This window comes from Harpegnathos saltator, unplaced genomic scaffold (genome assembly GCF_003227715.2).
Source record: "Harpegnathos saltator strain DR-91 unplaced genomic scaffold, Hsal_v8.6 scaffold18, whole genome shotgun sequence".
Taxonomy (NCBI): domain Eukaryota; kingdom Metazoa; phylum Arthropoda; class Insecta; order Hymenoptera; family Formicidae; genus Harpegnathos; species Harpegnathos saltator.
In genome coordinates this window covers 949,430-973,229 of record NW_020229961.1, presented here as the reverse complement: position 1 = coordinate 973,229, position 23,800 = coordinate 949,430, and the positions used below count along the sequence as shown (strand labels likewise).

Here is a 23,800-nt window from a genome sequence, read left to right as displayed (position 1 = left end):
GCGTCGGGCGAAAGCGGGTCTGCCATAGCTATACAATATGGCGATTGTAGGTGGATGTGCGCGCGATGCATCATCACTTGAAATACTCCGCTATCAATGTTGCACGCGTGCACGACGTGTGCGAGAAGTAAGATGCGAGATTTAGCGCTCGTCAGGATCGTTCTGTTCTAGTTTTAGCGCCGGCGGCGTCCAAAGCCGCTCATGAATTCTCCTGCATTAATTAACTTGCGCGACTAACTATAACGCTCAGATTCTCGCTCAGAGTCGTGCGGAATTAATTCGCTTATGCGCTAATCGCAACAATGACAATGGAACACGACTTGAAAGATGTCTTGATCATTTTGTATATAATACTTACATTCACGATGATAAAGTGCACTATGAATGACCAGCGATGATGATGGTGATGACAGGGCGAATAATCGACGACGATGGTGATGGTGTAGAATGGTGACGAATGTTTCCTCTAAAATTCTGAAAACAAACACGAAATACTTTAGGTTACTAAAACTTTGGTTCGACAGTAGACATTCGATGATATCTTCAAGCGAAAGGGCTATACTTATTGGGAAGGAATAAATATTTAATTCCTAATCTGAGAGATAGAGAAAGAGAGAGAGAGAGAGAGAGATGCTTATTTAATGTTATTGTCATATTAATAATACTGTCGAAGGACTGCGATGAGATCAAACTCATTATTAAATTTGAGTCTGTATCGCGCAATCATCGTAAATAATCGCCCACGTTCGGCGATGCGATGACTTATAAATTTCGTACGGCTATTACGCGAGTCACTTAAAACGCGATGATATAAATTAAAAAACTGCCATATAACGATTGATTGCGAGTCGCTCCTTTTTTGGCTCCATGTCGTTCCTCCCACTTTTTTCAATTTTTTATAACCGCTTTCAAGTACCCACTGCTTATACGATAATTCTCGATCGCGAGACGTATTTTTAAGTATCCAAATCTAAAAGAGGCACATTGTCGCGAAAAGAAATATCAAGTATCGAGCGTCCGTCTTTCGCACAGAGATCACGGAACCATCGAGAGGGGAATAAATTTCAACAACGACACTATTTCACGTCGCGCGAAGATAATCCGTTCTCGTTTTACTCGCTGCTCCGCAATATTTTCAGACATTAATATGTGCATGAACGACGCGACATACGCGCACACGCATACTTCTACAAGAACCACATGTGTATACATATATATATATATATATATATAATATACGGCGCAAATAGATTGAGGCCTACTCTCGCCGTTCGCATTGCCGTTCGGCATGAACAACGACTCTTCGGTATCGCCATGTGCCGTGCCCTAATATGGAAGCGGCGCTCATTTGGCGCGTTCGCGTTTTACAGCTGAAATGAATTTATGGAAAGGCCACCTCTCTTTCCTCCGCCCATCGGCGAAGCGAGAAAGGAGAGAGATAGAGAGAGAGAGAGAGAGAGAGAGAGAGAGAGAAGCGGCCGCCGCGGCAAACGCCGACGAAACGATAAATTTACCCCTTACCGGTTCTTCCGACGCTAAATAGATGACCATGCTGCCGTCCTTTGACATAAACACTCGGCATAAATTCATCAACCGTTTGACCGATGCGCCCGTTGCAACGTCGTCGTTTGCGTCACCCCGTGTACGATCGCGGTTTCCTCATCGACATCGAGTCGAGGCGACGATAACGAAGGACACGAAGGTTTTTGTGCGTCACTTGCGAAAACGAGCTCGCGTGAACTTTTACCGATAGAATTCGACTCGGCAATTGAGAAATACGAGTACCAAACGAGCCCGACTCTAGCCGGTCAAAGCGGGAACGCGACGCTCGTGGCGGACATTTTGCGACTACGGCAATAACTGAATATGGCGGGAAAAACGAAGCTCTCTCCGGCATCATGGCGGCTGATCTCACGGGAGCGAGGTGTGAACGCGTTTGTTCTCGTGTCACGTACGGTGGTATCGGTTGAGGAGACGTAGTCGTGCATCATCGTGCAGCGAGCAAGAACCTCGACTGACATAAAGAGCACCGAGGGTGAACGCGACTTTTACGCAGCAGCTTCGCGTAGGCAGCTACGTGCGATAAATGTTTTACAATATACACTACAGATACAAAACTTGGACTTGACTTTCGACGCGACGGAGCAAAGGGGGGCTGATTCAATAACGCGATTGCATTTTCTGATACCTTAAAAGCTCAGAGTCCGATCGTCACGAGAGTCATCTCACCACGAACGAGCTCGCTGGACGACTTGAACCTGACGTTGCGACTTGAGGCAACGTGACGTGCGTGGTGATACGAAGATCCGCGATTGTCGCGACTGCGGTAATCACGAAGGTTGCGCATCAAAACGCATCAAAACGCGGCCGGACGAGCCGCGGATACGCGAGAGCTCGTCGGGCTTGTTTACTTTACTTCACACAACTTGAGCGCGGTGCTGGCAGGCGCGTGTCAGTGACTGTAAGTTATGGCTGCGCGTACAACAAACATCGGCTCACAAGTGGCAACCGTACGTGTGTAGGACGAACCCCGCAATTACGCTCGATCGGATGTCCTCTCAATTTTGATTTCGCTACGCGCTAATCGGGGCGCCATCGCGCGACTACGCGCCGAATTAAGAAGCACGTCGCGTACGATTCAAAATATGTATGTGTGTGTGTGTGTATATGTGAGGACGAGTTTACTCACACCTTGTTACTCGGTCATTTTGAATATCTAGTAATTGTGAGAGATGAGAGAAAAAAAGAAAGAAAGAAAGAAAGAAGGATAGGGGGGGGAGAGAGAGGGGGAAAGAGAGAGAGAGAGAGAGAAAAGAGAGAGAGGGAGAGGGAGGAAAGAAAGAAAGAAAGAATAAGAGCTTTCTCTGCACGGCGAGGCCCCGTTAAACTGGTTTGCATTATGAATTCGGTGTTAACCAAATCTGCATGAGAGATTATCGCGCGTCGAGCACTGACGCGACGCTGACGCGCGAATTAAAGCCAGACGAGTTTGACGGCGATGGAGTAAAACGCCAACCGGGTCGGACACGAGACAGAACCGCGTAGGTGTCGGCGACGATGATGGAGTGAAAAATGGACATCGCGAGGAAACGGACATACGGTAATTCATTCGACGTGGTAAACGAGCTGAAAGCACGGCGCGCGGAGGTAATTAATTGCGCTCGCGCTTAGCGCGTACCGATGGCGACTAGTTGTAAATTCACGTGATGGAAACGCTCGACGGGGCGAGTTTTCGACGTGCTTTCTATCGCCTGTGTCTCGTGGCCTCACCGGCCGGCCACGGTTGAGACGCAAGTTTCGAATGAGCCACGATCGTACACGTTGCCGCGGGCGTTAAATTATTAATCGACCCGGAAAGAGAGTTCGAAACGCTCACGGATTCTACACGGATTGCCGATGTACCTGGCGCTTAGCGCATTCTTCACTTTCTCGACACATGTATCCACGATAAATAAAAATTTCATATTTTTCTTTCTATTTCATACATTCTACGGAACCTCTTCTCTCGCTTCTTCATCTTTTCAAGCGCTCCGCGCGTGAGAGAGAACTCGACGCAGGTATCCCGATGTATGTGTACGATCAAACTAATACGACAACTTGCATTCACCTGCAGGTAGCAGAGAGGCAGCTTTCACGTACGCGATAAGCTCGGCTGGTGTCACATACGCGGTGACCGCGGCTTGCAGCCGCGGCAACATCACGGCCTGCGGTTGCGAACCTGCAGTCAGGTAACTGTAAATAAATCGTGCGCGCGGTGCGCAACGCGCGTAAAACTGCTATCAAACGATAATCGCGTCGCTTTTGCAGGACGAGGAAGGAATTACCGCCAAACGGCTGGGAGTGGGGCGGTTGCAGCGCGGACGTCACGTACGGGATGAGGTACGTCGGATACGCGGCGATCGCTAATTAATCCATTCCCGACGCGCAGCTTCTTACGCCAGCTTCGACTACGTGGCGAGGCGCTTAGACACACACGCGTAAATTTTAATATTATATAATTTAATGCTAGGTTCGCGCGCAGGTTTCTGGACGCGAGGGAGATCGAAGGAGACGCTCGGAGCTTGATGAATCTTCACAATAACAAGGCCGGAAGGAAGGTAAGTGGAAGCGCGAGATCAACAGTTTTCTCTCACGAATGAGTTGCACGAGAGATACACGAGAGACGACGTGTCGACGTTAAGGCAACAATTATATAATGAGCGTCATAATCGCCGTGAAGCAACGCTAATAAACCGTAACTCACGGGGGGAATAGTTTAGCGCGATGATTAGGTACGGCGCGCGTATACCGACTACTTTTCAATCGCCACCGTGTCGTATAATTACCAGCGCGATTCCAATGTTATGATACATTGTGCGAAATACGAAAGGCGAAAAGCGAACAACGAAAAGCGCGGCTCCACGTCCCTGCAACTGTTAGCTAACTCTTCGCTTCGTGCGCGAACCATGTCTATGTTCGCGGACCGACGATGGGTTTCGTCCGGTGTCGTTACGGTTACGAGAGCTGATTCTACACGGAGATATACGCGAAAATGGACATCGATGATGCCTCGCGACGGAAAATATGTGGTCGGATAACGAGGTGGTAATGCCGATAATGAGGCGAGCACTTCGTTCGAGCAGCCAGACGCTATCAAATTTGATTTATCGCTCTATAACCCACACGGGGAGCCAATCATCCTGGAGAAGACAATGTCGTCACGCCGCGATTCATGCAGACGTGCATCGTTCACCTCGTTCACGCGCTTCGTCTTCGTCAACGTTTCAATCGTTCCCTAGCGCGAAATTACTATGCGAATAGCCGCGTATACGATGCGACGCCGAGATCAAACGCACCACTGTCGCATCCTGCTTTCCAAATCCGGCACAATTAAAATAATTTTATCCGTTATCGAGATCAAGGACGAAAATTTTCCCAAACACACGAATAGTCGGGTCGTATTTCTCCGGGTTGATGGAAATTTCGCATTTCTCCTGACAAACGACATGCACATGACGCGCGCGAGAGAGTCGTCGATCGGAGACACGACGTTTGTGAGAAACGATCGCGTTATGCGCGAGGTGGAGCGAGGCGAGGGCGGCGTTTTAATTGGGGAAAGTTCCGTCGAGCTTTCGTCTTCTTCGATGGACTTTATTGCGAGTCGGCTATAAAAACTCGTTGCACATCGGTGTGCGCGTACGTACGTACACACCTGTGCCCGCGGACTCACACGGTGCTAACGATTTATTCTTAAGGTTGATCGCCTCGGCGCGCCGCATACTTTATGCTCCGATGATTTTTTAACTTCTCTCCCGCATGCGGCACGACGCACCGGGATAATTCGAAATGTAAACCAGTTTTCTGCATGCTCGTACGCATCGCGCTCGCTCACCCGCCCGAACGAGGCACAATGAGAGCCCCGCCGCTCGGAAATCGAGCGGGCACACAGGAATTTACAGATGAGCACTCGATGCGATTACGATCGTTTAAGATCATTCGGTCGGCTGTTCGAGTTCACCAAGATGCATCTCTCTCTTTCTCTCTCTCTCTCTCTTTTTCGCGAGGCACACGCTCCAGTGGTGTGGTTACGCGATTATTTGCGAGGAATACATTGTATTTCGATACTTGAACCGCCATACTGATATGGGATTGTTGTGACTTCCAAGTGATATAAAAACCATCTTTTACAAGTACTTGGAAAATAATAATTTTATTGCACTATTGGATATTCTGATATTTCAAAGTGCTTGAAAAACACGATATTATCTGCAATCATAACAGAGTTACAACTTTTGATTATACGTGTACATTTTCAATCCGACTTTTTTTTTATATGAGATGTCAGAAAGAGAGAGGAGAGAGAGAGAGAGAGAGAGAGAGAGAGAGAGAGAGAGAGAGAGAGAGAGAGAGAGAGAGAGAGAGAGAGAGAGAGAGAGAGAGAGAGAGAGAGAGAGAGAGAGAGAGAATGATGCTTCCGTAATTGCACGGGATATTGAACATCCGCGGGAGTGAATTATCCGTAACATTGTGACAATCGGAATTCTACGCCATTGAATCCCTTTGTAATGGCCCGATGCGTATCTCCTTGTCCTTTGATAATGATTCAGGTATCGGACGATGCATTCGTTTTCATCGGGCGCATTATAAGTTCTCGTTCCCTGACCAGAGGCTGTGGTCGTGTGCGCAGATTTGAAATTTGCATACGACACGCGTGTATGATGCAAGGAACAAATCGCGATACACCGTGCCGAGGATATTGCAACCGTATATCATCGCGTACAAGTTGTAATCTGTTTCAATATGATATGAGACTCGTTTCGACTTTGCCCGATCTTTGTGCCGCATTTTCCCCCTTTAAATCAACAAAGAGAAATCTTTTTTCCAACTGAAAGCAATAAGAAAGGAAATTGCTATAATAATGATATAATCTAAACCTTTTTTTTAATTTTGCCTCTTTTTTCTTAAATAACTCATTCAAGAATGTCAGAAAAGATTCTCAAAATCGCAAGATCTGGAAGTGCACGAAGTGAAAATCGCACGGCGATTATTTGCGGAAATTATGTTATTATTAACGTAAATGTGTTCCTCTTTCCAGATAGTTAAAGCTCTTCTGCAAACAGAATGTAAGTGTCACGGTGTGTCCGGTTCGTGCACCGTGAGAACATGTTGGAGAACGTTACCTAGTTTCCGCCAGATTGGCGACGCGCTGATGAAAAAATATTACAGGGCACGACCCGTTATAGCCATTACACCGCCCACCCCTCCCACGGTAAGCCTCGCTTCTCAAACGTTTATCGAATAAATTGACTGGCCGATTGCAAATGTAATCAACTCAATATTACGTTTTGTTCTTGGAATAATTTGTTAAAAATCGCTTCATATCGCGTTGTCAATAATAAAAAAAAAAAAGATCCAACATGGCTAATTCGCAGACTATGGACACGCTGTCGCATTCCATGTCGCCACAAATGGTGCCCATACTGGGTAACGACGCCAAAACTCAGGGCAAGCCAAACGATTTCGCAAAGTCGCGGCACGATCGGCAGCCCCCGAAAAAGACCACCAAGCCAAAGAGGCCGCACTTGGTCCTCAAGAAGACGAAAGTGAGCGGCGGCCCTGGTATGAGTCTCAAGAGGATTCCAAAGAGAAGCGAGCTGGTTTTTTTACAAGCCTCCCCCAATTATTGCGAGCCGGATTTGACTCAGGGTAGCCTCGGCACACAGGGCAGATATTGCAATCGTACTAGCAAAGGTAAGAGAGTGCGAGACGCGATAAAAAGAAAAACCGATACACCTTATCGATATCGTGTTACATTTTGACGTCTCTCTCGAACGAAAAAAAAAAAGATCTGTATTATAACTCTCTCGTTATAGTTGAGACTCTTATTCTGTCTTATACATTTAATATCCTGAATTAATTTATTATGCTTTATCTCATACCTCTATCTCATCTGTTATGATGTTCGGTCAGGTTCTTGAGTGACTAGGCAATCTCCTTCAGCCAGCATCGCTCGCATCTATTTCTATCACGCCATGACTCGCGCATTGGAGCTCTTCTAGCCAATTTTGTATTTCCATCAGCTTGTTAAATTGTGCAAGTAAAGATATGTCTGTGGGATGTGAAGACCATGGTGTTAATTACGTGAGAAAATGCAAAATCGTCAGATTTTATACGCGCTTTATACACGGTGCGAGCGATCCCGGATTAAGAAATATTTTGATAACATACAATAATACATTCCTCTGTTGAAGCGAGAAAGAACTCACCTCTGTCTTCAGGAACTGACGGATGCGATTTGATGTGCTGCGGCCGCGGCTATAACACACACCAATTCACGAGGACGTGGCAATGTAGATGCAAGTTCCACTGGTGCTGCCGTGTCCATTGCGAGACCTGTACTGAACGAACTGAAGAATACACCTGCAAATAGCCTGCATCAACAACACGCGAGATATATACGTACATACACGTGTAAACAACTAATCTCGATTCGGGCACACTATGTCATGACCGGCAAAACAGATAAACAAACCTCACGCGACTAGACTACTGTTTACATTTCTCGCCGATGTAAGAGCAAAACAACACGTTGAAGAATACGATACACGAGACATCTTATTTAGAATAGAGATATCCGCATAATGGACGTTTAACTTCCGATTCTTGTTCAATACCGATCCCTAGCTGTCGTCAAGGGGCGCAGCTATACATGATCAAAAACGCTTTCTAACCTTATCCGATGAGATGTGTGTTTAGCGATCCACTCGAGCCTAAGACGAAAGCGAACCGTATTAGACGCTTAAACAAATTCTTTCTAGACGCCGAATGTAGATGTAATCTGTATAGAGTTCAATAATTACCGTTATTTTTTGCCGTCTACTCTTATACTTATTTGCATTTAGACTCCGACGCCTCGTATATCAATATGACCGCCATGATCAATTGGCGCTAATTTTAACATCTTGCGAATGTTCGAGAACATCATCATGTTTTCATCATTTTCTCATCATGTTCGCGAACATGATCGACGAAGTGTACTTTATAAGTAGCTTGCGTATATGCTCTCGTAAGATTAGCGATGCATATAAACGATAAGATTGCATTATTACGTTTCCTTGAAATCAATAATCAGAATGAATCTTCTCTTCCTCCTTTCTCTTCACCCGCAGTGTTTTATAGACTTTCGTCATACCTTATATAGAAATATATACATATATGTATACCTCGTAAATTATTATTTATTAAAAGCGCACCATATAAATTATATTCCTGTACGTAAACAATGTTTGTCTCTTCGCTGATTAATAAAATGCAAACATATTATGCAAGCATTTTTGTGAATGTCTCATTATGATAGTGTTTTATGTTTGCCTATTTACCTGAGAGTCTCTGCAGAAAAATAGCGTTATGCTCTGTGAACAAATCAACAGTCTTTTGCGACTAATACAGAGATAAGAAAAAAAAAATAGCTACAATTATTTAAATGGAATTATATATATTAATTTAGAAATTCTTATACGTCCTTGATTTGTTAACACAAAGCAGTAAGGTTGTAGCAGGAATTACGTCTTGAGATGAAATGGCCGGCTCCAGAGCTGATAAAACTGGATAATGGGCTACCTGGCGCCATCTAATGTTGTCCTGATAGAACTACTGAGTCTAACGAACTTTCTGGCGCTATCCAGATAAAACAGATGACGGGGAATCAATAACAGAAGAGTGGGTCAGCCAACAACGTATGTGATCTGTTTTTAAAATCTATCAAATAAGCTATTGAATAAATTATGCCGAAAGTTGTGTCAAGGAGCATTATATGCTCTGACACAAAAGATCAGGAAGAATACAGTGAAGAAAAACCATTGCACATATATTATTGCCTATGTGGACAAATGACACTCATTTTAGGTTAGTACTGTTCGTACCTCAAGAAAATATGATGTGCACAAGATACAATTATATATCGTATGCTTAACTGCTTTTGTTGTTTGGAAATAACAAAACATTAACATTTTTATAAATTTTTCGGATTTCAACTTATAGATTGTGCCATTGAAAAGTTACCACTAAGAAAGAAGGATGGAGCAAGGGTTATCGATGGCAGTAAACATGCCCATAAAATGACCTCAGAGCGAGATGAACTTGTGTTTCTTAAGCGTCCAGAAGGAATCGAGAAGCAATATAGACAGAAGTGTAAAAAGTATGAATCAACTTCTATCATATTGTATTTCAAATAATATACAGTCTTTATTATCGGTTATTTCAAAATAACTTTATATAGATAACTGCATAAATACTAGCAAGAATTTTGCCAAAAATCTGTAGAATAAATATCTAATAATTATATATTTTGGCAGGTGTGGCTTGTTGTTGTATTACAAGCATGATCCAACAGCAAATGTAGTATTTATAGTTAAAGATTCTGTGATAAAAAGTTCTGGAGAAGGTCCTATGACAGATATTTATAATCAAGTGGCCATTGAGAAACCTAAAAAGATAATGGTGACAAAACATACTAAAAACATGGGAAAGTTCAGTTCAGTTACTGTATCTACAATTGATGAGGAGGAAGATGAAATTGAAGCTGTAAGTTGGCTGCTTCATATATTATATGTAGCGAATAACAAAATTTATAATAAAATATTTTTTGAATTAGTAATATATTTTTGAGAGCAGATTAGATCTTCTATCTATTATCAGATTATACTTTTATATTTCAACTTGCATGCTTATATCTATTATCTGCTATTCTAATCTATTCTAATCTTTACAATATTTACAATCTTAGAGAGAAGTTGCCGACTCGTATGCAAATAATGCACGCATCATAGAGAAACAATTAGAGAGGAAAGGTATGAACAAGCGGAAAACTATGCCATCCTCTGAAACAGATTCAAAACGTGCACGGCCAAGGGGGACACTGTTGGATGTCTGATTTTTTATCAACGATATTTTGTATAACGATAGATATTATGTTATGCAGTTGTATACATTAACTTATTATATATTCACTTGATGTAAATAAATTACTTCTTTTATGTGCATGTAAAGTAATTTTCTTACATATTCATAATGTGAATGCATCTTGTAAATAATTAAAAATTTTGGAATTAAAAATTTTGGAAGGAAATTTTTCAGGAAGGTCATGGTAAATTTGAAATCATACAAAGACATTTAACATTATATTGATATATTTATTAACATTACACAAAAGTAAATATTTAAAATATATAAATGACTAGATACAAATATTGCATAGAAATGTACATTGCAAAATAGAGATAGAAATTTAATAAATAAATACATCGGTTATGTATATGCACAATTCATTGATAAACGACTGCAAGCGATAATTGCAGTTTTTCTACTTACGATCAGAATTGGTTCATAAAATGGCAACATCAATTAACAATAACTAAACAGCATCCAATGAAACCGATATCGGATTATTATAAAGTAATTCGGAGTGATTGATACAGCGTATATATATGTGGTACAAAGGAAGAATTGTCTAAACAAATCGCATAATTGGTCACGTTTTTTGTTTTATCTATGAACTACGAGATGCTGCATATGCAGTACTACAAGACATTAATGCATATATGTAGTCAAAGATTTCTTTGTTTAAGCATATATTCATCCATAATCAAAGGTCATACTTTTTCACATACATTCTAATTGTGCAATATACAGACTAATCCAAGAAAAGTACAACTTGATTTTCCTCATATGTATGTAAATCTCCGTTCTTTTGTCTAAACTGCCCATTGCAAATTTTTTATAAATTTACCATGTAGATTTCTTGCATAATTTCATATTTTCATTTCAGTTGGTTTATCCTTCACTGCGCTGTTGTTTTTATTGTGTGTATATTTGGAACGCACAACTATTTAACTAATATAGCTTTTGAAAATTCTGTGATTCAGTTGTCTACGTACGTAAAAATACAAGAATTGAATATGCAATCATGATTTGAGAGTAGTATAACACAAAAATTATTAAAATTATATTTTTAAAGGAAAGAAAAACATTTAAAAACACCAGACTAAGACCAAACTAAAAAATAAAATAAAAGAATTTAGATTTCTTGAAAACCAATAATGAATTTTTTCTGCGTAAAGATCGAGTGCGGATTACACGAAGAACAAATAGCTGATATATTTTCTTTTTGAATATATTCATCTATATATTCGATTATTCGCCAATGAAATTTCATGATTTGAATTATTATACTGTTAAATAAGCAGGAAGTATTAAAGTGTTTACTGAAAAATTATTAAAATTGTCTATCGTATGAATTACCGTTCTTAATGTCACGAAAGATAATCATAGCACATTTCCTAATTAACCAGTAAATGCAGCTCGATCATATTTCTTTAACGATAATCCCAAGCATCTTTAAATTAGAATTATATTTCTATCTTACATATAATACGATTCCCCAATTGGAATTATCACGTTCGCAGTTACTAGCGACAGTCCATCATCACACAATCAGCATTCATTAAGTATATGTAAAAAAAAAAAAATTTAATGCATATTGTCGACGTATATTAAATATCTTAAACGTGTGATAAATGAGGTTGTATTAAAGCATAGAATTGCAAGAATGTACAAGTTATAAAATATTGATGACAAATAATCTATGATTGTTAACACAGAGGTAATGTATATCTTTGTAAAAAACAACTGATACGTTGGAATTATATGTAAATTATATGTAAACATGGTACACACGATGCAAGATGATTTTTCCGAATACCTTACAAATTTAGTTACAATGATTTCATGTTAGTGAAATCATTCAAGTGACAATATATTTAATCTAATATTCTTAAATAACAGATTTCTTATAATGTGCGATACTTTCCAGTATGAGTACACAGATAGAAATATCTCGTCGACAATGCGCATTCTACCAGTTCGATTATCCAGCTTTTAATAGCATTAAGTATTAATTTGCGACGACTTAATGTCTACCTTCTTAAGTATCGTGGGTTCATCCTTGAGAAACGTGCCGGATCTCGAACCCACTGTGGGTTGCTTCTGCGTCTCCCCATTATGGCACCTTTTCACCTTATCGTCGGCTTTACCGTTAACGGTTCTCTTACCGGCGACTGTCGATTTATTCGTCTTGCTGATAGCAACGCTGGATTTCGGAGAGGACTTCTTACTGGGACTATCGGAGCTTTGTGAATTCTGCGTCTCCTTCCTCTCTCTCCTTGTATTGGGAAGAACGTTCGATTGCGCGATCTGTCGTGCCCTAAGGGGAGTCACCGTGTTAACTGGCTTGCTAGGAACATCCGGTGTCCTGGCAGCATCTAGCAAGCTTCTTCGTAAACTCGGTGAACCGTGATATGCGCTAATAGCGGCGGCTCTACTGCGACTGGCGGCGGTAGAGCTTTCCAGTGATCTCGGTTGCCTCTTGGTGATTGTTAACGGGCTTCTCTGCTGCGTCGGTGGCGAGTTTTTCTTCGTCCTGTCATTTGCAGATGGATAAATGAGATTAACATGACTAACACGAATCTGTACTTAATCCTCATTATCCCGCAATGGTTGATACATATATTTCATAGCTCACCTATCGTAAGTTTGTGTCTTGCCCGTAACTTTTGCCAACGTAGGTGACAGTTTATTGGACACGTTAGATTTCGGAGTCGCCGTTATCTCCGTCATAAGACTATCGGTTGACATAGATGTGTCCATCTTGTTAACCTTCTTCTTAGTAACAATCGGCTTGGTCTTGGTTTCCAAGGAGTCAACCGATAAACCTATTTCGGTGTTTTTCTGTTTGAAAGAAGGGGACTCGGGTCTCGTGATGCCGCAGCTCTTACTAATCAAGTCTTTTTTGTTACCAGTCGCGGTTCGACTCGCATTTGCCTCCGTTAGACTATCCGACGAGAGGGCCTTTACGTCCTTCTTCACTGGTAACTTTATTTTAGCCAGTGGCTTTTTATCGGATGCTCGTTTCATCGCTGGACTGGAAGTGCGCGACGAGTCTGACGATGAGATCATAATTTTGCGTCGTGGATGTACATTGATTTTATCATGATGCGCCGTAGGTGCACTCTCCTTCGGAACTGATTTGTTCCTTGGTTCTAAATATCTTGATTTCACCTGTAATTGTTGGCACTAATTTCAACAGTTTTATCGTATTAAAAATTATCTATTGAAACGACACCCTGATCTGATATATCTTAAATATGTACTTTAAAGATATTGCAAAACTTACCTCCATCTTATTGGGCCACGACTTTGGTCGAGTGGTTTCATTAGTAACTTGCTTATCCTCTTGCATTTTACGTTCAAGTGGATCTGTTTTCGGTTTACACAGGATTTTTTTCGATTGTTTGGACGATGGAGCTTGCTTCAAAGTTTTGTCATTGTGCTCCGAGATCGCCATTTTGAAGCGTTTTAAATCTAAACTACGACTTATAGTCGAGCGATTAGGTGGTGGTGCTTGAGGTTCCTTTGATAGATAGAAGAACAATATGATCTTATTAGAAAAAAAGTTTTACGTACAAGCCAACGGTAATAATATTAAAAAATCAAGCGGGTAACGTCAGTTACTTCAATTTTTCGATTCTACATTGGGAAAAGGGATAATAATAAATTTCTCCTTTTAAAGGAGAAATAAATTTTAAAGGAAATAATACTTGCTTTCGAGAAATTCAAAGGTTTAGATTGACGCTTCGAGGTCTCATTAGGCAGGATCACGATACAAGCCAATTCTTGTATCCTCCTGCGAAGCTCCAAGTCCATTTTCAGCCACGTGGTAGTCCTTGCGGCATGTGCCGCGTCACGCACCAGACACTTCTCCACGCGACCTTGAAGTTTGTGTAGAAAATCGACAAACAACGGTCCCCACTTGATCCTATCTTGAAGATCATCCGTCTGCGATGCGAGTAACATCTTGTTCAGCTTCGAGTAACTCTTGCACGCTTGTTCGGGCGGCAATTGCTCGACGGCTGCTAGAAAATTATCCTCTAAGCGACTAATGTTCCACGTCAGTTCACGACCGAGTGACTGGAAATTTTCATTTCCTAAGACCCCCACAAAATTTTCTGACAGAAATTTCACCGACTTCTCCAGCAGTCTCGATACCAGCCGAAACACTGGCTCTGCCCATCGTACATTAGGCAAAGTCGCCAATAATTTATCGCAGTCCATCATAGTTTGAAGTACGTTATCGGTGGACTAAAAACGGACAAAAGAATTGCAATTAGCAAAATTCTGAAAACTTATCTATCTGCAATAGAATTGAATTTAATATTACGTGTAAATCTAACTCTCAACAAATATTAAACTGCTTTGCGAATTTTTCGATTTTCGTCGAAATATTTTTTTAAGGCGGATGACGGCAGTTTGTAACAACTTTTTATCAAGCAAAATATTCAACACGATTCGCACACATACTTATCTACATTATAGTCAGTGCAGTTTTTTCTTTATGTGCATACCATATGTACTATATGTTGTCGATAACACTTTTCCATAAGCTCTCTCGGAAGAGTCGCGAACGCTTTGCACGGCCATATTCGTACAAAATGCTTCGTAACCCATTTTAGTGACTTTCGATATACTTCGTCTAAACCATACGCTGCCGCTAACGGCATACACTCCAACACTCCAACAGCACATATTTGGCAAGGCTGAAAGATAGGAAGTAACAAGTTACAATTTTGAACTTCTCTGTGTAAAAATAGGTAATATGAATTTAATGTTGAGTATGAAAAAAACATTATTTGTTTATCGAATTTATAGAAATATGCGGATGTAATGTAATATTACCTTGTGAAATAAATGACAATATTTAAGCTTAAGCGTGTATTCTATAACTTCCTTGAGACCTTCTAAACACAACATATCAGCCAACGTCGCTAATTCAACGATACTTATGGAATCTGGTATATTACTTTCTCCACTGTAGATATGACATAATGCAAAATGAACTGCATTATAAGAATATCTGGAATAGAATTGTAAGCAGACTTGTAAGTTACTCGTATAAAAAGTACAGTACAATGCAATGTACTTGATAAATTAAAATGTCTTGTTCCTTTTATATATATATAAAAGAAAAAAAACAGATTTACCAAGAGTATACAATTTACTGGGACATGTTATAAATATTGTCGACACACGTACCCTTGTAGAGAAATAACATTGCCTGCACTCTCGATCCATCCGCCACTCAAAATCGCAGCAAAGTACTGGCAACGAGAACTCAATATACATTTGTGTGCTCTTATGTGCCGGCCAGCCACATCTATGGTAACATCAGGATTAATTTCTTCCAAGAACATTCTTAACAAGTCCTCACCCAATCTATTATATGGCTTTGCACCGGCGATACTTGATGTTTCAGTCTCCTCCGTACTGCCTTCTAAATGCACAAGTGTTCAAAAAATATACAGGGTGTTGAGCGACATTAGAGCGACAAACTGTGGAAATATGACATTGAATTTTTACAATAAAGATAGCTGCTAATAAACGCTAGATCGAAAATCGGCGTATGATATAACAAAGAAACAAGACATCACAGAAAGTGTTTGTTTTGATGTCTTTCACATTTTCACAGAGTTTTTCATTCAAATTTTTTAACTTATAAATGTATATAAATCCACAAGATGCCAGTGATCCAATTAAAAAGAGAAGAATTATTTAAATTTCTCCTTGTTTCATTAATAATTTGACGAATTTTATGACAGATTGGCATATTGCCATACACAAAACGGTACACGTACAAAGTACCAGGTATTACATACCCGCTCCGGAACGTCCCATACTGCTTTGCATGCTGCTAAGGTCGGACTCTGAAATAATCCCTTCCCCCTCACAGTCACCAGTCAAATCCTCCAACGGTGACTTCTGTTTTGACGGTAGGGATGTGCTCATAACAGAGACGAGTTTCCTAGATACCGGTCTAACTGGACCGGTATTTCTCGTCATCGCCAGCTTGCTCTCAATCCACGATGTCTCCGGGATACTGCTGCTCATACGATATGTACTTCTGTCATCCTTTACCGTCAATACATCCGATGCATGATTGACGATTGGTGTCTTATCTAAATCCGACAAACGCACGAAGCTGGAGCAACTCGTTTTATCGGTGTCTAAGTGCAAGCTCTTGGAATTACGACCAGACATCTTCTCGTCCTTCTTCGACGGCCGATAGCCGTAAGTTTGCGCTCCTTCGTTATTGTACTCTGGCTCTTTTAATTCGCACTCGATTTTCTTAATGGTTTCGTTCAACGACTTGCGGGTCTCCGAGATTTTATTGCTGCCCACTGTGGTGGGCACTCTTTGCGTTCTGTCGCTGACGACCATTGGGGCTGCTGGAACCTCGCCATTCAGTACATCGGTCAATTCGTACTCGTGATTGTCACTGTCAGGGGAAGGTCCGCTACCGCTGCTGATATCGAACGTCTCGCTCTTACGCGTCTGTCCCTCCGTGCTCTCGGTGCACGTCTTCTCCCAAGCAGACGTCTCCGAGAACTCATCTTCGTAGGCTTTCGCCTCATTGGGTTCCAGGTTCTCCGTTTGGCTGGTGATTATCTCCTTGTACTCGCGCCGATTCGCCACGCTAACGCGAAGCTCCTCGCTCTCGATTTCTACGTGAGAGTTAGGCGGAGTGTCTCTCACATCAAACTCGAATACGTCTTCGGATGACGTATCCATGTTGTTGGAGTTATGTTCACGCTCCTGCAACAGCGTTTTGGAATTCTTATGATTGTAAGACTCCGCCTTGGCAGCATCGCTCAACGAGTGACTGGACGAGCTCGTCTTCGCCTGGGATCGGCTCGAATCGCCGCGATTATCAATCGATATGCTATGTGCGCGCTTATGCTCTCTTCTAAACATGAGCTCCTTCGCCACGCATCCGTTGCTGTTGCTCGCCGGTTGCGTCTTATCCACATTCCACGAGTGTCGTTTGAACGTCGGACGTGACGTGGATAACGTCCGCCTTCTCACCACGGGGGAATCAGACTCGATAAACATAAAGACTGGGCTGGGCTTTGTTTTCTCTCTCTTTTGCTCCTGCGGCGACTGATTGTCTCCGGTGGCGCTGCTATTATCCCTGGGACTACTGTCGTCTACTGTTCTGCTAGCCTCCGCTTTATTGGCAACCGCCGTCGAGAAGCTTCGTTTGTGCGTGGGAGCCACAACGTCTCCTCGTCGGCTCGTCTCGCTCGTGTCCTTCAGATCGATAAACATCGAGAAGATATTCTTCTTCTCACCTTCACTGGAAGTGCCATTTTTTGTTCGCGTATCTTGCTTCTCGGGCGGATTGACCTTAACGCCCCCGTTGCTCCCGTTGGAGATATCAACGTAAAATTCACAGTAAGGCTTGCCGCTGTTACCATCGGCCTTGCTACTGTCGCTACTGCACTGTTCCTTCTTCCTTTCAACCGAGTGATCGCGTTCGACCGGCTCGACCGGATCGTGCACATCCTTCAGACTGACGAAGAATCCTAAGCTACAGTGATGTTTTTCATTATTATTGGATCTTCGCACGGGCTTCTTTACGCATTCGGACGTGGAGAAACTCTGCGACATGTTCCGCGAGTTGCCGCGACATTTAGGGTCGCTCTTGTTGCAGTCGCTCATGTCGACCACCCAGGCGGTCATGGAGGAAGACATTTTAGTGGGCTTCATCTTGACTTCAGACTTGCTCATGATCACCGAGCCGCCCGATACGATCGGCGTGGACTCCGTCTTGCGGCGCACGGTAGGGCTGTCCGTAGGTTTGGAGTAATCCGAAGTGCTGACGCCGCCGGAGATGATCGGGGTAGCCTCGTCACATTTGCTTCTTTTCACGGACTCCACTCGATTATTATCCTTCTCCAAGATAGAGCCCAGGGTAACCGGTAAGCTACTGCTGCAACGGTTGGACGCGTCGTCCGAGTCCGTGGTGTAGTCCATAATGGACTTATCGCTGGCACTCTTGGTCACCGGATACACTATGCACGATCTGTTGAGACTGTCTTGCAGGTAGCTCTCTCGTTTTTGAGTCTGATCAACCTCGTACTTGCAATTGTCTAATAATAAATACGATACTGGATACTGAGTATTAGCGGTGATCTGTACATTGGACGTGTAGGTAATCGATGGCGGCTCGGTGACCGGAGGAACTACGGTGTCGGAAGGTGCGGGACAAAAAGAGTCTCCGTCCACGCGGTGTCCCGAGTATTGCGGAATGGAGCTTTGAAAGACCAGACTGCCCTGCCGGCGCTCGTATTCTTGTCTCAGAACGGACAATTTCTCGTCGTTGGAGTCCAGTTCGAATGTGTTTCTTCTGATGAGCGACGGTCGCCTGTCCTCGTTCGCATTCGCGTCTTTCTCGTTCCCGTTTCCTGACGCTGCTGCCTCGACATTGCTCGACGTATCTTCCGTTTTCTCATCTCGATCGTTGTTTATCTTCGTGTTGTTATCAGGACAAGGAGATGGATGTGCGCTCTCCCCGCTATCTGTCTCTTTAATCTCCACGGCCAACGACTCCTTGTCCGCTGGCTTGCTTGCATCCACGACTTTCTCCTCCGACGCGGAATCCGCTCGCTTTACTTTACGCGACTCTGGAAGTGGATGCAGACATTCGGTAAGTTTCAGCTCTCGTTCGAACTCCGCTACTCGTTCATGGCCACTCTGCAAAGTCGGCGTCTTAAGCGGCGTGAATTTGCACGATTGTTCTTCTGTGGTGCTATTCGATTTATTATTCGTCATATAATCTGAGAAAAATGTGAAGTGTGACGGCAACCTGTTGTTGTTGGCAACCTGATTGTTGCATTGATGATGATTCTTTGTTACACTCGTGGGTACGATGTCCACCACCTCGTCGTTTAGGGTGGACGCATCGATGAAGTAATAACCACTCGTAGAGGAATTACTATGACTAATCGCGTCAGCAGGACGAGGACGATCGAGCTCTGTTTCAACCGATTTACTCGTCGATTCTGCAACATCAGCTTGTACTTTCTGATCTGATTTACACTTGGTGGTGGTAGCTTGTTCGCAATCACCACTCGCTGAAGGAACAGATTCGACGAATTCAAAGGATTCGTTCTCGTCGCTGCCGCAGTCCGACTCGTAAAACGGTTCACTCAACACTCGGCTCTCGTATTGGAAGATCTCTTCGGCGTTCAATTTCACCTTCTGAACATTCTGCGAGGAGTCCGCAGGCTGATGTTCCGCTTCCAAGGATGAATACGTCACGCTACGGCCGCTTGACTCGGACTGAGTTACGCCGTTCCCACGGTAATCGCCGTTGTTAAGCGATTCACAAGGTTCATTATCCAGAAGCTTCTTGCAATCGCTTTCCTCGTTACACACTCGCTCATCGCATAACCGGTCTGAATTGTCATCATTAATGCAGGTGTATTCTGCCGCCTGTGTTACTTCCAAGTCTGAGCTAATATTTTCAGACGTCGTATTCTCATGCGGACTTATCGAACCTGTCTCCAGACCGGAATCAGCCATTTCTGACGAAGTGGTGATTGCATCCGTTACGTATTCTTTTACCTCTTGCAGGTGCTGGTGCACGTCATCGGTCGAAGTCAAGCATTTCTCATATATCCTGCAAATAGCACACACTTATAAGACATATAAAACAATATCTATAACAGATGAAAAAATAGTTTAACTCTCATTCGGGTATCTTAAGAGTCTGGATCATAGAAATAACATGTTTTCAAATTTCTTTAAATACAAAACAAATAGTGAATAGAGAATAGAAAATATAATGTTATAAAATGAAAGAAAAACAATAATACGACGGTTAAACAATCAATTGCAATTAATTGTCTAACCTTTCATCGATGTGACATACAATACTAGTAGTGGATTCATTTAAAGAATGACACTCGTAACTTGTATTGAGAATAAATTCCACCAACGATTGCTCCTCTTGAGTGAAATCCAAATTACTGTATAGAAGCCTGTAATTGGTAATAAAATATACACATCAATAGTAAATAATCAAATTGAATAAATGTAAAATATCTATCTATAATAATGTGCCCACTTTGGTATAATTGCAATTGGATTTATTTAAGACTCCTATTCTCTGTAACTATATTAAATACATAATCTACATAATCTAATACAGCTACAATAAGAAATTAGAAGTCTTAACAGATATCAAACTCTGATAGGTAAAATGGAGAGTGCATGCTATAACAGCTCAGAAATTTTTGTGCACAATCAAATTTATATATCCATATTAAATCATCAATGCACCATCATGTACATATATTAACAAAACATTTCACATGGTGTAGAATTCATTGAAAAGATTGTTTTTATATTATACATATTGCATAATTTTATTCTAGCTGGCTGATCTTAAATGACGATATATTTGTAAATATAAAGAATAAATCATTTAAAACAAGTTACTTAAATATTTCCTACATTCAGAGGCAAAGAAAAGTATTTGACACACAGTTATTGTTTGGGCTAGAAAAAGATATTTCATGGTCAGTACAACTTTGTTCTGAATAACTGAAGATAAAGTTGCTTCCATGATTTGGATTATTTTGTACTCGCAATTTCAGAAATGATAATAATATATTCTTGCATGTAAAATCATAAAAAGAAACGATTTATATACATATAACAGAAAAAAAGAAAATATTATTTTATTTCAAAAATAGGAGATAATTTCAAGTATTTCTTGCTTACAAAAGTGTTTTACAAAAGAATAGGACATGAAATATACAATTTCATGCGAATCAATAGATCATTTTGACAGTTACAAATGTAATTTATATAAACACCAGAAACATGCAAAAAATATATCTCAATTGCACCACCTTTGAAAAAATATAATACTAAGTCGTGTTGGGTGAAAATGCATGCAGACAAACATTAATAATGGAAGTACACGTGTATTCTCAATTATTACTGCTTCTATACAAATGACAACGATGTGGCAATACCTTACGAAGCCTTCAATTTGACGAAAAAGTCCGACTTTGTCAAGAATACAATGGATCGTTTTGTTAGTGTAAACAAAATAAGGCTTGAGAACTTCGTACAAGTGTGGTGATCTTGCTTTAATAATACACTGGTTTGTTCGTATTACTTCATAACCATATATTATGTTAAGATCACAATATAAGGAATCCGTAAATATTCTACAATAAAAGATTTTTCTTCAGTCTTGTATTGCCTTCTTAAAATTGCATTTTCTTTTTAGATCATCAAATCAAGATTGCTTTATACATATATATATATATATATATATATATATATGTGTGTGTAAAACAGATGGAGATTACATCAACACGATGATGGAAAATATACGAGACAAAATTGTGCAACAATTAGTTAAATTAGAAGATACATATGGAACACTTTTGAAAATCTTTTGAATAATATCAACTAAATATTTACATTACATACTTATTCTTATATGATACTATATTACACAGTCACACTAACATACTTCAACTTATATAACATATCCTCAAAATTTTTATTATATTAAGTAGATACACTTTATCACACGCTTAATGACGCAGAAATATGATACTTGATACTTGTTAAGAAAAAAAATATAATATTATATAATCTTGTCTTACCTCAATATGCTGTCCTGCAATAAGTTGATATTTTTGACAGCAGTGCGACGGTGCTCCGCACTCTTTTGCTTCTTAAATCCATCACTCAGAGGAGGTCCAGGCTTTACAGGAAAATCAGGACGACGGTGGCAATGCCACTGATGCGTTTTGTCTAAATTTCCACTTTGCTTCCCGTCGCTCCTGCCTCCAGCCATGAGGCATGTTTACTATTTCATACTTGTCTACCTTCAGGTATCATGTGTGATGATACAACATATAAATTATAATTATGTCAAATACGCATACTTAATTAACCTGGTTACCTAATTATCTAATTAAAAGAACAATGCCACTCGAATGTATCTTCAAGATGTATTGTCAAGATTTTCAAATATTCTCTTCTTATATCAGAATCTAAATGCAAAGATCATATTTTGGGATGGAAACCAAGTTCGATGTGTACTCATGAATCTTAATCAATTCGATAGCCTGGATATCATCTCATTAAAATCGAGCACGATTTATCAATAGATTCGTTCGAACGTACCTGCAAGAAACTTGAAGATTGATACAATATCTGACGCGTCTGATATCAATTGCTACGGTGTGAACCGTAGCGCAGATTGTAAATATGTCAAATCTGATTTCGGCTTGTCAAAATTCAGATATCTTATGACGTGCATCCCGCCACATTTTCTAACGACACCTCGATAAAATACCGATTGTCACCGAGCACCGAACGCGCAAAAATCACGCTAAACGATCAGTTCGTACGAGTGATCTTGTTGCGGCGAACGTTCGCTCTTTCCAAGCGCAAATTTCTCCTGCGCCGAATAATTTATTGATCGCGCATACACGTTACGTACCTCGCATTATTTCGATCCGCCGGTACGCTGATGCACGTCATTGCTCGGCTCATCACTCGGCTCAAGCACTGTGCGTTGCAGTCATTTCACACATTATTACCGCGAAGCGTCACGTAACCTTCGCGACGTTTACGTCGAACCGTCTGAAAAATCGCGGCGGGGCGAATTAATTCGTCGACTTGTTTACCGTGCCGAGAATACGAACACTGGCGAACGCGATCGTGCGACAACCAGCGACAGCTGTTGGTCACTCACAGGCTTCATCGTTGCGCTCGTCGACTGGACTATTATTCAAATTCTATAGCTTTATGGAAATATTATGACATCATTATCCTATAGCTTTAGAGAGTAATAAATCATAAAATAATATTGCATATCACAAAGAGTTCAATCGTGGAGTGTGGAAAAGTGTTCACATCGGATGGTTGAATTGGCAACTGCTTTACCTATAGTGGCTCTTAATATCTGCAGCGACTGAATCGATCACTTGAAGACGGTGTGTTTTAAACGCAAAATATCATTGTATGTGACACACGAATTATTCGGGCAGGGACGAGGTAATGCTGAAGACTGTTAGCTCTGAGTAAATTTTTAAAGTAATAACAAAGGGGCCATGAGATGCCGGGAGGTAATTCAAGAGCGATGACAATACCAACTGTTTTAACTACTCTGAAGATAGCACTAACATTTGTACCATACTGTATTTCGATTTTACCATGAGAATATAAATTACCGACGACATACAAAAGTAATATGTGCAAAAAGTTGAAACATCACGCCGCGATCTGTCATGGCGTTGGTTAACAAGTCAAACATGTCGCGACAGGACGAATTTGAAGAGGCGTTTGGTGTTTTCTGCGATTTCTGTTCGTCAATGATGGATCTCGTATCCGAATT

General features: G+C 41.2%; 4 protein-coding genes across 12 annotated transcripts in view; 2 read left to right on the top strand and 2 right to left on the bottom strand.

Moving 5' to 3' along the window:
- Positions 1-447, bottom strand: part of Prosalpha5 (proteasome alpha5 subunit) — a 55,069-nt gene extending 54,622 nt beyond the window's left edge. The window contains exon 1 of the mRNA XM_025297504.1: positions 359-447. The gene's annotated coding sequence lies outside the window, so the exon portion shown is untranslated. The remainder of the gene's footprint in view (positions 1-358) is intronic.
- Positions 1-8,802, top strand: part of LOC105181239 (protein Wnt-7b) — a 53,647-nt gene extending 44,845 nt beyond the window's left edge. For 2 of the 4 annotated variants that reach the window (XM_025297503.1, XM_019840507.2), the window contains exons 3-8: positions 3,614-3,728; positions 3,808-3,879; positions 4,010-4,097; positions 6,575-6,748; positions 6,912-7,230; positions 7,731-8,802. In XM_025297503.1, coding sequence (XP_025153288.1) covers positions 3,614-3,728; positions 3,808-3,879; positions 4,010-4,097; positions 6,575-6,748; positions 6,912-7,230; positions 7,731-7,909 — 947 coding nt within the window. In that variant the 3' untranslated portion in view covers positions 7,910-8,802. The remainder of the gene's footprint in view (positions 1-3,613; positions 3,729-3,807; positions 3,880-4,009; positions 4,098-6,574; positions 6,749-6,911; positions 7,231-7,730) is intronic. The other 2 variants (XM_019840508.2, XM_011137869.3) reach the window with 2 other exon arrangements.
- A 381-nt stretch (positions 8,803-9,183) lies between these two features.
- LOC105181243 (UPF0428 protein CXorf56 homolog) lies at positions 9,184-10,520 on the top strand. The gene is made up of 4 exons (XM_011137876.3): positions 9,184-9,384; positions 9,520-9,676; positions 9,834-10,062; positions 10,265-10,520. The coding sequence occupies exons 1-4, from the start codon at positions 9,264-9,266 to the stop codon at positions 10,409-10,411; spliced, it is 654 nt and encodes a 217-aa protein (XP_011136178.1). The 5' UTR covers positions 9,184-9,263; the 3' UTR covers positions 10,412-10,520.
- A 1,011-nt stretch (positions 10,521-11,531) lies between these two features.
- On the bottom strand, positions 11,532-23,144 carry LOC105181244 (uncharacterized). 6 transcript variants are annotated; one of them, XM_019840514.2, is made up of 12 exons: positions 22,904-23,144; positions 22,059-22,283; positions 21,414-21,611; positions 20,283-20,411; positions 16,245-20,050; positions 15,625-15,862; positions 15,268-15,445; positions 14,937-15,128; positions 14,137-14,673; positions 13,709-13,945; positions 13,058-13,608; positions 11,532-12,955 (listed from the first exon to the last, which is right to left on the bottom strand). In XM_019840514.2, the coding sequence occupies exons 2-12, from the start codon at positions 22,250-22,252 to the stop codon at positions 12,424-12,426; spliced, it is 6,792 nt and encodes a 2,263-aa protein (XP_019696073.1). In that variant the 5' UTR covers positions 22,253-22,283; positions 22,904-23,144; the 3' UTR covers positions 11,532-12,423. The 6 variants fall into 6 exon arrangements, with proteins under 6 accessions (XP_019696073.1, XP_019696075.1, XP_025153295.1 ...); XM_019840516.2 differs by having other exon boundaries at positions 13,058-13,593; XM_025297510.1 differs by having other exon boundaries at positions 22,059-22,279.
- Between the last annotated feature and the right edge of the window lie 656 nt (positions 23,145-23,800).

Bases quoted from the DNA above. Each gene is read 5' to 3' on its own strand.
- LOC105181243 (XM_011137876.3), top strand. From the start codon at position 9,264: ATGCCGAAAGTTGTGTCAAGGAGCATTATATGCTCTGACACAAAAGAT. The intron at 9,677-9,833 runs GTATGAATCAAC...ATATTTTGGCAG, and splicing joins TATAGACAGAAGTGTAAAAA to GTGTGGCTTGTTGTTGTATT. The intron at 10,063-10,264 runs GTAAGTTGGCTG...TTACAATCTTAG, and splicing joins AGGAAGATGAAATTGAAGCT to AGAGAAGTTGCCGACTCGTA.
- LOC105181244 (XM_019840514.2), bottom strand. From the start codon at position 22,252: ATGGCTGGAGGCAGGAGCGACGGGAAGCAAAGTGGAAATTTAGACAAA. The intron at 20,051-20,282 runs GTTAGACAATTA...TGCTATTTGCAG, and splicing joins GTATGTCACATCGATGAAAG to GATATATGAGAAATGCTTGA. The intron at 12,956-13,057 runs GTGAGCTATGAA...TGCAAATGACAG, and splicing joins AAGACACAAACTTACGATAG to GACGAAGAAAAACTCGCCAC.